We start from the raw sequence: 13,514 nt of genomic DNA, 5'->3' as shown, positions 1-13,514 counted from the left end.
TGAGATTTCAGTTATTTCAAGAAGTTTCATGCGAAACTTTCCAAACTTAAGAAATCGTAAAATATATCCCCCCTTCGAAGTTCAGCACGTACTGTGAACGGTCAAATAGTTCCGCTCAGAGGTCGAATCTATGTCAAGATAGAAATAGCGGATCAAAAAGTGACCATTCCTTTCCACATTGTTGACTATACAAAAAGTAATGTGATAATTGGAACAGATTTTCTAGCGGAACATAAAGCAGTTATTGATTTCTCATCCCGAAAGTTTCACTTGAGACCAAAGTCACCAATATGGACACAAAATAGTATTACAATCCCTCCCAAGACACAGCAAATTATAACTTGTAAAACTCGATATCATTATCCAAATGGTGTAATTGCAGAAAATAGGTGCGTGAATAATTTATCTAAGTACGGGTTATTGACTGCAAAAGGCATTTTTGAAATACATAAGAATAAGGTGCCAATTAGAATAATGAATCCGTTAGACACATAAATTCAAATTCCTCGAGGCATTAAAGTTGGAATGATACATTGTTTGACCCCGGATACTGGCATAATTAACGTCGGCTCAGAGGGGGAGCACTTAAAGTTGAATGAGTTTAAGTATGATGATTACACTAGTGAAACTGTAAACCCTTTTAATGTTGACATGGCGGGGGCAGATTTAAACTCTGAACAAAAAGAAACATTAAGGAAATTTTTAAATATGAATGGAGATATATTTGCTGAAATTGCCGGACATATGGCATATAATCCAACATAAAATAAGATTGGTGGGCGACCCCGACCCAATTAGTTGTCGGCCATACAGGGTCACTCCTCAAAAAAGATCGGAGATTGAAAAACAAATTAATGATATGTTATCTGAAGATATAATTTCACCTTCTGTCTCAGAATGGAGTTTTCCGGTTGTCTTGGTTACGAAACCTGGGGGTACTTATCGATTCTGTGTTGACTATAGAAAGTTGAATGCAATCACAAAATTAGAGCCATACCTGTTACCCGTTGTCCGATGGGGGTCGCTGGGAGTGGACATTCATTTCAACGGCTCATGAATATTGTGCTTAGGGGATTGAATTGGAAGAGTTGTTTAGTTTATCTAGATGATATAATCGTATTTTCCGATACTTTTGAGAAACATTAAGGGGCCCTGAATCAAATATTCCAAAGGTTAAGAAAGGCTAATTTAAAACTGAAGTTATCGAAATGTAATTTTGCGTGTAAAGAAGTGAAGTATTTAGGCCATGTGATAAGTAAGGACGGTATCAGAGCAGATCCAGAAAAATGTGCAGCCATACGGGATTTCCCCGTTCCACGTGATGTAAGAAGTTTGAGAGGATTCTTAGGTATTTGTAATTATTATAAAAAGTTAGTGTTCCAATATGCGAAAATAGCAAGGCCTTTGAATGCGATGACTAGCAAAAATATTGCGTTTGAATGGACGGAAGAATGTCAACAGGCATTCGAACAGCTGAAAGAGGCGCTAACAAATCCACCTATATTGGCATACCCCGATTTTGAGACACCATTTATATTAAGTTGCGACGCCTCTGGGCAAGCCATTGGTTTTATTTTATCGCAATTACAAGACACGCGTGAGAGAGTTATTGCGTATGGTGGGCGGGCGTTGACCCCAGCAGAGCGTAATTATCATATGACACAATTAGAGGCTTTGGCCGTAGTGGTAGGTATTAAATATTTCGACTCGTATTTAAGGCACGCAAAATTCAAGGTAATAACAGATCATTCAAGTTTAAAGTATATATTCGGTTAGTAAGGCCTAAGGGTCGAATGGGAAGGTGGGTCATTGCGCTACAACAGTATGATTTTGAAGTTGTACATAGGCCCGGTAAGATTCACCAAAACGCGGATGCATTGTTAGACGTACCTATGAGGGGCCCCAAACGTTTACAGAATTAGAGGAAGACGATGATTTGATTGGAATAATATCCTTAGTGACTGATAAAGCCCAACCAGAAATTAATAATGAAGGAACAGTAGACGTAAATTGCGAAGGAAATGGGGTCGGTGGAACGCCTGCAGACACAGGCTGGTGCAATGTTAGCGAAATGCAACGAGCCGACCAAGAAATAAGCCAAATAATAGATTATTTAATAAACGGCACCCTACCGCCTGAACCGCGCAAGGCGCGAATATTAGCATATACTAGAGACGAATATGTTATGGAAAATGAAAAATTATATCACCTCTGGTTCTCCAAGGGTAAATTTAGTAAAGAACAGGATTGCGTAAAACAGTTAGTCATTCCGCATAAATTAAGAAATCGCGTTTTAGAACAATTTCACAATGAAGTAACGGCGGGTCATTTTGGGTTTGCAAAAACTTATGCTTCAATCAGGCAGCGTTATTATTGGCCAAAAATGGCTTCTGAAATCCACAGTTGGGTGTCTACGTGTGTAGATTGCGCCACTAGGAAATCTCCTAAACTACGCTCCAAGGCCCCCTTGATACCGTTAAAAATAGAAGCCCCTAGGGTCGGAGTTGATTTTATTGGGCCCATGCATAAAACTCGAGCGGGAAATCGGTATATTATCGTGTTTACTGATTATTTTACGAAATGGGCTGAGGCGTTTGCGACGGAAAACATGAATGCTCGAACAACAGCTAGGATTCTATTTGATGAAATTATATGCAGGTACGGAGCACCAAGATGTCTCTTGTCAGACAGGGGTCAACATTTCTTGTCGGAAGTAATCAGAGCCATATAACCCACAATGTAACGCGAATACGGAACGTTTTAATCAGACATTAATTCAAATATTAAGTATGTTTTGCGACTCTAGACAGGAAGATTGGGATGTATTTAAACCGGCCGCGTTATTTGCGTATAGAGTAACTAAACAGGAAACGATTCAAGAAACACCGTTTTACTTAACGTATGGGAGACGGGCGACGTTGCCAATAGACACAGTGTTGTTAGAACCAGAACAAGAGAATAAAGTACCCCGAGATTATGCGGAATTACTGAAGGAAAAATTAATGGTTGCCCATGAGACTGCTTTAAAATGCATTGAAGCTAATCAAAGAAAAATGAAATATTATTTTGACCGGTGAGCGAAAGAGAGTACGTTCCAAGTTGGGGATATTGTTTATTTGTACACGCCAAAAGCAACATCGGGGTTGAGTAAAAAATTAGAACATTGGTGGCACGGCCCATATCGCACGTTCGAAAAAGTATCTCTCGTGAACTTTCGATTGCAACGCATATGTGATGGGAAAATATTTAAAAATATAGTCCATGTGAACAGATTGAAACGGGGAGCTTTACGCGAGGAACAAAATGACGGGGATATATTTGGGGAAGCCCCTGAGTTTGAAATCGTGAATACTGATGAGAGGGGTACGGAAATGCAAAGTGAACCCCCACCCACTCAAACGGAAATTCCTGGAGAAAGTGTTCCTAATTTAGATGATATACCTGAAGGAGAAAATGATTCGGTAGGACCCAGAGACACAGAGATGAATAGTAAGAATAGCCGATATGTTGGTATCAAAAAAATTATTAAGGGGAGGCTGAGGAACGGTAGAAAAGAGTATCTTATTAAATGGGTGGGGTACCCAAAAGATCAAAATTCTTGGGAATGTTATGAAAATTTAAACGAACAGACGAGATTATTTTTAGAAGACCATCCGATACCCCTTATGGGGTCGACAAAAGCGAATAAGAGAAAGCGGAAGAAGTTGATTAATAGTTTAGAAGTATATTAAAAAAAGATTAGTGTGTGACAAGACGAATGTTATTTAGGCCCTGGGACGCACATCATTCATTACTAACAATAATACTTAACGAATTCATTCATACGAGATCATTTCTCAAAGAGCGTGGAAAGAATCCATGATAAAATCCAAGTTTAAATTACATGGAGGTGTGATGCCCGCACTCTAGCTGTGTACAGGTTTGGTGTTGGAGGTCACACTTTCATGAAGACGCCGGGCGGTGACGCCATGGACATTTTGATGAGAACATAGGAAACACTTTAGGTGGGTACTTAATCCTACCATTCGACCACGTAAATTGAGAATTGACCACGGATTTTTCATTTATCATGTGTCATACCCCTTTCTTTTCATTTCATTACTAATTTATAGTGCGTCTCCCGAGAAATTGATGTCAAGATGAGAATAGCGTTGATATTTATTAGTGTATTACTGGTCGTACGATGGAAATCGTCTGTGCAGATGAGAGATTATGTTCTGCGCCCCAATTATGGAGTATTGTTTGAACGAGTAGCAAACATCGATAACAGCTTAACGTACTGGCATCGTACGTTCGCAATACCTTATTTAGATATTCCTACGATGAGTGTGAATGGGTCATTATGTTCGAATGAAACAGTTCACCTCATTCCGAAGTTTTGTGAGGAATACGGGGAAACTTTGAAGTTAGTTGAGCAACGGAATAAGTTCTATATGTATCATATTTCGAGAGATGAGCGAGCGATTCGTGTGTTATTTCCAAAGATAGAGAAAAAGGATTTGGGTGATGAACGACAGAAGAGAGGATTGTTAGACTTTGTAGGGAAGGTATCGAAATCTTTATTCGGAACGGCCACGTCGAACGACGTAAATATTTTGAGACGACATGTAGCGGCATTGGAAAGTTCCACCGAGGTTATGACAGATCAATTTGTTGCATACGAAGATGATTTAAATTCATATGTTTTCACAACAAATAAAAGAATAGGGAATGCTCTGAATGGGATTAAGGAAAACCATGAGGCCATTTATTCGATCGTATCTGATTTATCGCAATGGAGAGAACGCTTGAACAGAATGGAACTAAATCAAGAGGCGTTAGAAAAAGAATTAAATTATGAACGGCGATCCACACATTTAATGTTTCGATATGCTATTCAACGGCTGCAAGCGTTACAATTACTTGAAAGGGAGACAAGAAAGGTTACCTTTGCAGTTGGTTGGACCACGGGTGTTAGGGGATGCTTTAAGGGCAGTGCGAAAGAAACTACGAAATAAATATCCTAATTTTGATATAGCATACACAAATTTGAATTATTATTACCATAATGCGAGAGTGACATTTCGGCGTACAGACAATAATGTGTACATAAAGGTTGGAATCCCCATTACAATAAAAAACGTCATATTCGAAGTGTATAAAGTGATAGTCATGCCTATGCCCCTCCCTTATGATTTAGGTGATAAACCTCAGCATTTCGACAATAATACAGCAAAGAACAGGCGCACGAAGGTAACGTCAGTTGCAGAGTATTTTGGGGTTAATGACGATGAAACTTACTACATTGAAATGAGTACAGACCAAATTTCGTTTTGTACTGGTCTGACAGTAAAAGATTGTCCCTCTGTAATTACCATGATAAATATGCGTAAGTCGTCGTGTACGAAGGCTTTGTTCTATGATAATAAAGAGGAAATTCATAACACATGTAAAATAGATTTAATACTTAATCCAGTATACGACCCTAAGATTCTCGAAATCGGACAGGGGAATATTTTGGTGAATAGCAATGATACAAAATGGTTAATAGCATGCGGGGATAAAAGCCCAGAGTCTATCGAAGGTTGTACAATGTGTATAATTAAATTGCCATGCGGATGCGCTATACATTCAGACAATTTCTATATATCGCCATTGTTAACTAGTTGCACAGAAGACGAGGCCCCCACGTTTCTGCATCCGGCAAATTTGCCATTTTTAATACCCTTTTATGACCCAGATGACTTGACAGAAATTACAGGGGAATCGATGTATGAAACCCTGTGGCGAGTACAACTCCCTAACATCACCATTAGCAGAGGAAATTTCGAGGAAATTGTACGTTCTGACACACGTTTGGTGGTAGATTTAAACAGAACGACAGATTTATTAAGGAAAAACAAACCAATTTATTATTCTATGGCGGACAAATTATTTAGTGACACAATTGATGAAACCCCTGCCTTACCGTCTTTGGAGGTCAAAACTATTACTATAATTGAAATCATTCTGGCTATTATATGCACAGGGTCGCTGATTTTGTCAGTATATACAATTTGTAAGGTGAGAACTTTGAGCATATTGATTGCAACCCTTCCCAGGGCCCGGGCTAAAACGTTATATTTGCCAGTAGACGAGTTAATTACGGACCATCCCTTGCGAGATTTGAAGAGTTCCATGATCCAACTTCGAAATGAAACTTTAATTCTGATTTTGATGTGTTCAGGATTTTTATTGATATTGGCGGTTATTCGATTGTGCAAGTGTTATCGTAATCGCTCTATAATGTATCGTGCACCTAAATTGCCCCGTACTAAGTTAATTTTAGAGATATCCAATGACAAGCTGTATGTCTTGGTAAATGTTATGACCCTGTACGTGTCTCCGAGTCATTTGGCCTTTGCAATGCGACCCGTGATCGAGAATTTAACAATTAAATGTGGTATAATTTCGTCTGTGTTGAATATCGAATGGAGTGATTTAAAATACAAATTTCATGGAGTAGAACGTGTAATTCCTTTGCCCAAAGCCGTTAAGATACCAAAGTGGAAAGATAGTAAGTGCATGGCTGTGGAAGGAGTGGGGAATCATTATAGATTGTTGGTAGGTCTATCTGAAGTATATACTGAGATTCCCAGGGATATTACTAGTATGCATTAGATAGGGAGCCCGAGGCTGAATAGTTGGGTAGTAAGTGAAGTGCTGGCACCTCTTTTTGATAGAGTAGGATATTCGAAAATATAACCAATGTATTTAACCTCATAATCTTTTTATTTAAATATATATATATAACTAATGTATTTTAGAATCATAACAGTAGTGTTTAAATTTATAGCTTTTTATTTGAAATTATAATTACCATATGTAATCATTGTATTTACTCATTTGAAACTATGTATTTTGTTATATTAGAGTGTATTTTATTTGACGTGTGAAATATAAATGTGATGACATCCTTGGTATTGGAACGGTATGTTCGGAGAACATGCAGAATTTAAAAAGGGGGGTTGTGTCATGATTTATATTTCAGCCTAACGGTGGTTGCCATGCCATCTACTGATAGGTGTTAAATGACGAAGTCAGTCAGATTGACAGTGGTTGCCATGACATCTACTGATAAAGGTTAATGACAAGGCCAGATGGCGAGCTAGTCGAAATCAGCCAAAGACATCTTATGAGTCTGCAGTTTTAAAAGATTACAGTACAGTAGCTGTAATCCTAAACCAATCTTGTTTGCGATTCTAACTAATGTGGCATCTTTGTGGAATGTTATTGCAAGACTATTACCACATAAATATTAGTTAGTGTTGACAATGTAGTAGTGGTTTTCTAAATAGCTTGACGATTAATCAATTGATTATGATGTGTAAAACTTTCATGTGATTGGTTGTTTGTTTGAAGGCAAGGCCTTGGAGTCTCTTATACTGATTGTAATTGGTTAAGGAGTGACAAGAAATAAAAAGTGATTTAATGTTGTCTTGGGTGAAAACCAGGGACTTAGCAGAGAATCGTTGGAACATGAATGGAGCTTGTGTGTGTTTCTTGTGAGTCTAGTGTGGAAAACGACCGAATGCCGGTTACCTAAGTGAAAGGTTTTTAAACATCAAATTTACCTATCACAAAAATACAAAAAAGCAAACAGGATGGGGAATAAGAATTGTGAAAGGTGAGTTTCTTGTTTTCATTTCACCGGTAAGACGATACTGTTTACAATACGGTTTCAATTTTACTGAAACGCTGTTTCCCATTTTTTTAAACAAACTGGCTAAGATCAACTGGGAAAAACCCTGAATTCGAGCATCTGAGTGTTGAAGATCTCAACAATGTTTTACGACAGTTTTATGCTGAGATGCGGAGTCAACCAGGAGAGAAATACGGGAGATCGAGTTTTGGTGCAGTGCGAGCGGCGATCAACCGACACATCAACTCATCACCATATAATCGCAACCTGAACAGTATGCAAGACCGTGAATTCAACACTGCCAACAACACCTTCAAAGGTTTAATTAAACAACTTAAAATGGAGGGAGTTGATAATGTTGAACACAAAATAGCAATCTGCAGGGACGATTTGAAGAAATTGGTCGAAACCAAAATGCTATCGACAAGTACTCCAGTTAGTTTAATTAGAAAAGTTTGGTTTGATTTAACTTTTCATTTTGGTAGACGTGACCGGGAAGGAATGCGAATTCGTTTAGGACAAAATTCGATGCCGATGGAAAAAAATCATTGAATATGCTTTTCAAAAAAAAACAAAAAATCATTCCGACGATGATTACGAAGCCCAGGCAAAAATGTATGCCACCAATAACGACCGGTGCCCTGTAGCGGCGTTTGAATTTTACCTAACAAAATTGCATCCGGGTAATTGCCATCTTTTTCAAAGACCACGGGATGACGTAGAATTCAACGACTATACATGGTATTGCAATTCTCCACTGGGAGTAAATAAATTAGGGAAGATGATGAAGGTTATTTCGAAAGCTGCAGATCTGTCCCGAGTGTACACCAACCACTGTATTAGAGCGACGGCGTGCACAGTCCTTGATTCGGCCGGAGTTGAGACAAGACATATCATGTACGTGTGTCCTGTCACAAAAACGAGGCGAGCATCCGATCATACACCAACAAACTTACCTCAGAACAACGAAAAAACTTGTCAGGCATACTGTCAAAAATCCTTGGTTATACCAAGAATGTATCCAGGTCGGATGTTGGGTCTGAGATCGCCGTGCCGGTCACCGTACATGATACACCACCACGGATTCCCCCACTGCGTCCCTCTGTGTCTCAAACTTCGGTCGAAACAAGTACTGCTGAACGTCAATTATCCACAGTTACAAGCAGTATGATGAGTCAGACATCCGGTTTATTTCACAACTGTACATTGAATGGGCCAATTACAGTCCAAATTGTACAAAAACCGGAATGAAAACGTGGAAAATCTGTTATTTTGTTAATCCAAAGTGTACAGGACGCCGTATTCCAAATGGTGTTGACGTAGTCAGTAAAAGGTCATCTTTTGTTATGCTAATTTCTGTGTTTAAGCTGTTCACTGTGGATACGTGTTGTTATCACGCGGAATAAAAGAAGTTTGTAATTAATTTGTGTTGCGTGTGCATTTTTTGTGTGCATTCAGTGTACAACTACATACTGTTCTATAAATATTCATGTTCAAGGGCCATATTCATAATCTTATAGTAGATGCAAGTAAATTCTTTTTTTTACTAGTTTTGTCGAATAGTCAATATACTGGTATAATATAATAGCAATAACCCCCCGCCGAAGTTGGGTATACCACTCGATATTGCACAATTCACTCCATATATGCACTCGCCTGCGGCTCGTGCATATATGTCGTAAATTGAATATACACGCCTTCGGCGGGGGGATTATTGCTTAAATAACCAATAGCATTAAAACAATTCAAATAGCACACCTGGAATAGTTATTTTTCTAATTGTGGATTGCAAGTCTTCAGTGGTTGAACCAACAGATGGACTAACAGACTTCGTTTCAACTACGTCTGACATACCAGTACTTGAGGTGGGACGTAATGAGTCTGTTGACATATTAAATATAATTTGTATTTGTGTTAACACTTAATGATGATACGATACTAAGTAAAAATAAACAAAAAAAAACATTAGCAACAATCGAAATATTGTGTTAAAATTGAAGATAAAATAAACAGTATCACTTTATATAGAATTCAGTTTGAGAGGCTTTATTTAAAATAACGTGTTTGTGAAATTAAATTGAAAGGTGATTTAGTAATAAAGACTTGGGCCAAGGCACACTTTCTCGGAAAATTAAGAGGTTCTTATTGCTGCAAAAAATAGATTGTATACGAATTTCGATGACGCAAGTTATGTAGACGTTTATGAGTGCATTTAGCGTCGATATCAGTATAAAACATTGTCTTACCATAAATATCATGAAAATATGTAAAGTATTGCCAGACATTCTGGTCGGTTTTGAGTCGCTTATTTCAAAAATGATTGTTAAATAGATAGATTGTTTGTTTATCGGAACCTTTAGAACATGAGATGTAATGAGATGAGAAAATTTGAATTCATTTGATAAAAAAACATTTTACTCTACAAAATATACGATATAGAATTAGGTAATATCATGTGGACCACTATATTATTAAGCAATTTAGTATTTAAAACCGTAAATCTGTCCCATGCTCTATTATGTGATGCCAACCCGGTAAGCCATTCTTCCTAAATGTGATATTATTTTTAGGCAAACTCAATGTACGTTTTAACAATAAATAGTAATCATTGTTTTAGTGAAAACAAAACTTCTGATATTCACCTCGGATATTTACAACCACAAATGTTTACTTAAGGTAAAAGAGAGAGGGGCAAAATGAGAATAAAAAAATAATCATTATATTGTATAATATTTAAATAGTTTGTGAAAATTTACTGTGCGCAATTTCGGTTCATTTACTTTAGACCAGCTTTGGGTAAACACGTACTCTGTATATTTACTAACCAGGTTGAGTGACGGACTGAAAACAAAAAAAATAATTGGCATTGACCTTCCTGCTTTAATATAATCTGCGTAGTCGGACCGTTGCGCGATCGCATTTGCAGCACAAACATTCTCACTTAGTCACGTAGATTTCAAGTTATTCTGAGTGTCTTTTTTTTAAATAAAAGTTTCTTTATTACTTGTTTGACGAGGTTCATCACTGAAATGTTTTTTTTTTCTGCCATGTTATTGTTTGTTCAATCATCACAGACTATATACAGTGTTGTGCGAGATCTCACACGATCCCAACGTTGACGTAATATGTCGTATTGGTGTCGTCACTCATATTATTCCATATACAGGTAATAGTGTACAGTAATACATGTGATGCTGAGAGTGCAGATATTGTTACACGACAGACAAACACATTGTTGCATGAATAACAAATTACCTTCATCATATATCACAATTGAGAATGAACCTTTTGTGTAGTTTAACCGATATTAACCAATAGCATTAAAACAATTCAAATATCACACCTGGAATAGTTATTTTTCTAGATGTGGATTGCAAGTCTTCAGTGGTTGAACCAACAGATGGATTAATATATTTCGTTTCAAATTCGCCTGACATACCAGTACTTGAGGTGGAACGTAATGGGTCTGGTGGCATATTAAATATAATTTGTATTTGTGTTAACACTTAATGACGATACGATAAAGTAAAAACAAACAAAAAACATTAGCAATAATCGAAATATGATATTAAAATCGCATGACTAAAACAAGTGAATAATACTTTTGAACTGAAATATATTGAAGTGACAGTTTTAGATAATAGAAATATATATATATAGGCCTACTTACCAAATTCATTTGATTGTAATATTGTGGTTAACTCAGGCTTTGTGGTTTGTTTCCCTACTGTTGTCACCTCGGGTGGCGCAGTGATAGTCACTGGTAAAGTAATATATGTAAAATGAATCATTGTATCACCATACAGAATGCCGATTTGTGTTAAAATTGAAGATAAAATAAACAGGAATAATATATTTAGACTTCAGTCTTACAAAACTTACAAAAAGATGATTTAGAATTAAAGAATTGGACTAAGACACACTTTCTCGGGAAATTGAGGGATTCTAATTGCAAAAAAATAGGTTGTATACGACTTTCGATGACACAAGTTGTACAGGCATGTATGAGTGCATTTAGCCTCAACATCAGTTTGAAACCTTGTTTTACCAAAATTGTCATGAAAATAAGTAAACTATCTCCAGACATTCTGGTCGGTTTTGAGACGCTTATTTCAAACATGAGTGTTATATACATACATTGAAGGGTGCATTGATCAAAGACGTCAGTTCTGGATTTGTTTATCGGAACCATTAGAACGTGAGGTGTAATGCGATGAAAACATTTGAATTAATTTGATAAAGAAACATTTCACTCGATTAAATATACGATATAGTAATATCATGGGGGCCACTATATTATTAGGCAATTTAGTACTTTTAAGTACTTGCCTCATACTGTATTATGTGATGTCAACTTGGTAGACCATTCTTCCTAAAAGTGATATTATTTTTACGAGCAAACTTAATGTACGTTAAAACAATAAAAAGTAATCATTGTTTTAGTGAAAACAAAACCTATGATATTCACCACGGGTATTTACAATCACAAGGGTTTACTTAAGGTAGAGAGCGGGAAAAATTAGAATAAACAAATCAGAATATGAAACATTATATTGTATAATTTTTATATCGTTTGTGAAAATTTACTGTGCGCAATTTCGGTTTCTTTACTTGAGACAAGCTTTGGGTAATTACGACATCCATATATTTACTTACCAGGTGCAGTGACGGATTGAAAACAAAAGATATGCTTACTGAATTGATGACTACTCAGCTTTAATATATACTGTGTAATCTGTTCGTTATGCGATCACAATTGCAGCACAAACATTCTCATTTAGTCACGTAGATTTCAAGCTATTCTGCGTGTCTTTTTATATAAGAGTTCCTGCTTGTACTTGGTTGACGAAGTCCATCACTAAAACGTTTTCTTTTTGTGTGTGTGCCAAATTAGTGTTCAATCATCACAGACTATAGACATGTCTGTATGCTAAATGTAAACCGGACACTTTTGTATTCATATGCTGAGTGTAATTTCAACTGTTGCATTCATATGCTAACTTTAATTGCTACAGATAACTGTGGCATATTTTTTTAATCACTTTTGTAAATTTGACCTTGCACCTCAGCTGAGACTGGGCAGCTTTAGTCTTGGTGAAACGTGTGGAGTTGAGGAGAAGACGGTTTTCTCAATTATTGAAAAATGTGAACGAAGCGGTTAGAACAATATCAAGCAAGTTATTAACGTCTGGGCTAATGGGTTGCCGATGGAGGTTTCTGGGAAAAGTCATGTCAATGTCAAGTGTTATTCGCATCTTGTTGTCGCTCGATTGCAACTGATAAAAAATATGGCATTCACAGTTTTAATCACAATTCAACATCCAAGTATGCCTTGTCACTTTATATTTGAGACACGTCTTGTTGATAACTCCACCACGTGACCCGCGACACCTCCACTTTGGTCAAGATATAATTAGGCATTACAGTTGGTGAGAAATGATATGATACTTTACTGGTATATTTATATTCGTCAAAAAACTAAGACTCTGGCATTTTTATTTTCATTGTTTGGCAATAATATAAATTTTTAGTGAACATATCTGTTGTTTTGGGGAAAACTTGCATTTTTGTTATTCTTTTTATAATTCTTTATTTCAGGCTCATATTCAGTTCATGTGGACCATTTAATTTACAATATTTATGTCTAGAAGCATTTAGTTTTGTACACACTACATCTTATTTAACAGAATGAAATGTTATCATACCTACTGATGTTGATTGCGCGAGTGTGGTGGTATCGGCATTGGTGGTCTGTTTCACTTCTGTTTTCAACTCTGGTCTTTGGACTATAGTGCCTGGTTCCATAACATACGTGAATCCATTGTTTTCCGAAAGGATTGTGATTGGATGATAC

At 36.8% G+C, this 13,514-nt stretch overlaps 1 protein-coding gene across 1 annotated transcript in view; it reads right to left on the bottom strand.

The window, feature by feature from the left end:
* LOC102804954 (uncharacterized) overlaps positions 1–13,514 on the bottom strand; it is a 49,861-nt gene that overhangs the window by 35,388 nt on the left and 959 nt on the right. The window contains exons 4-7 of the mRNA XM_085498398.1: positions 13,366–13,455; positions 11,331–11,420; positions 11,004–11,126; positions 9,419–9,541 (exon numbers count right to left, since the gene is read on the bottom strand). Coding sequence (XP_085354524.1) covers positions 9,419–9,541; positions 11,004–11,126; positions 11,331–11,420; positions 13,366–13,455 — 426 coding nt within the window. The remainder of the gene's footprint in view (positions 1–9,418; positions 9,542–11,003; positions 11,127–11,330; positions 11,421–13,365; positions 13,456–13,514) is intronic.

The sequence above is a fragment of the Saccoglossus kowalevskii genome, chromosome 4 (genome assembly GCF_978046115.1).
Source record: "Saccoglossus kowalevskii chromosome 4, keSacKowa6.1, whole genome shotgun sequence".
NCBI classification, from domain to species: domain Eukaryota; kingdom Metazoa; phylum Hemichordata; class Enteropneusta; family Harrimaniidae; genus Saccoglossus; species Saccoglossus kowalevskii.
Note: the sequence above shows the minus strand (reverse complement) of the source record. Positions and strands in the feature narration are given on the sequence as shown.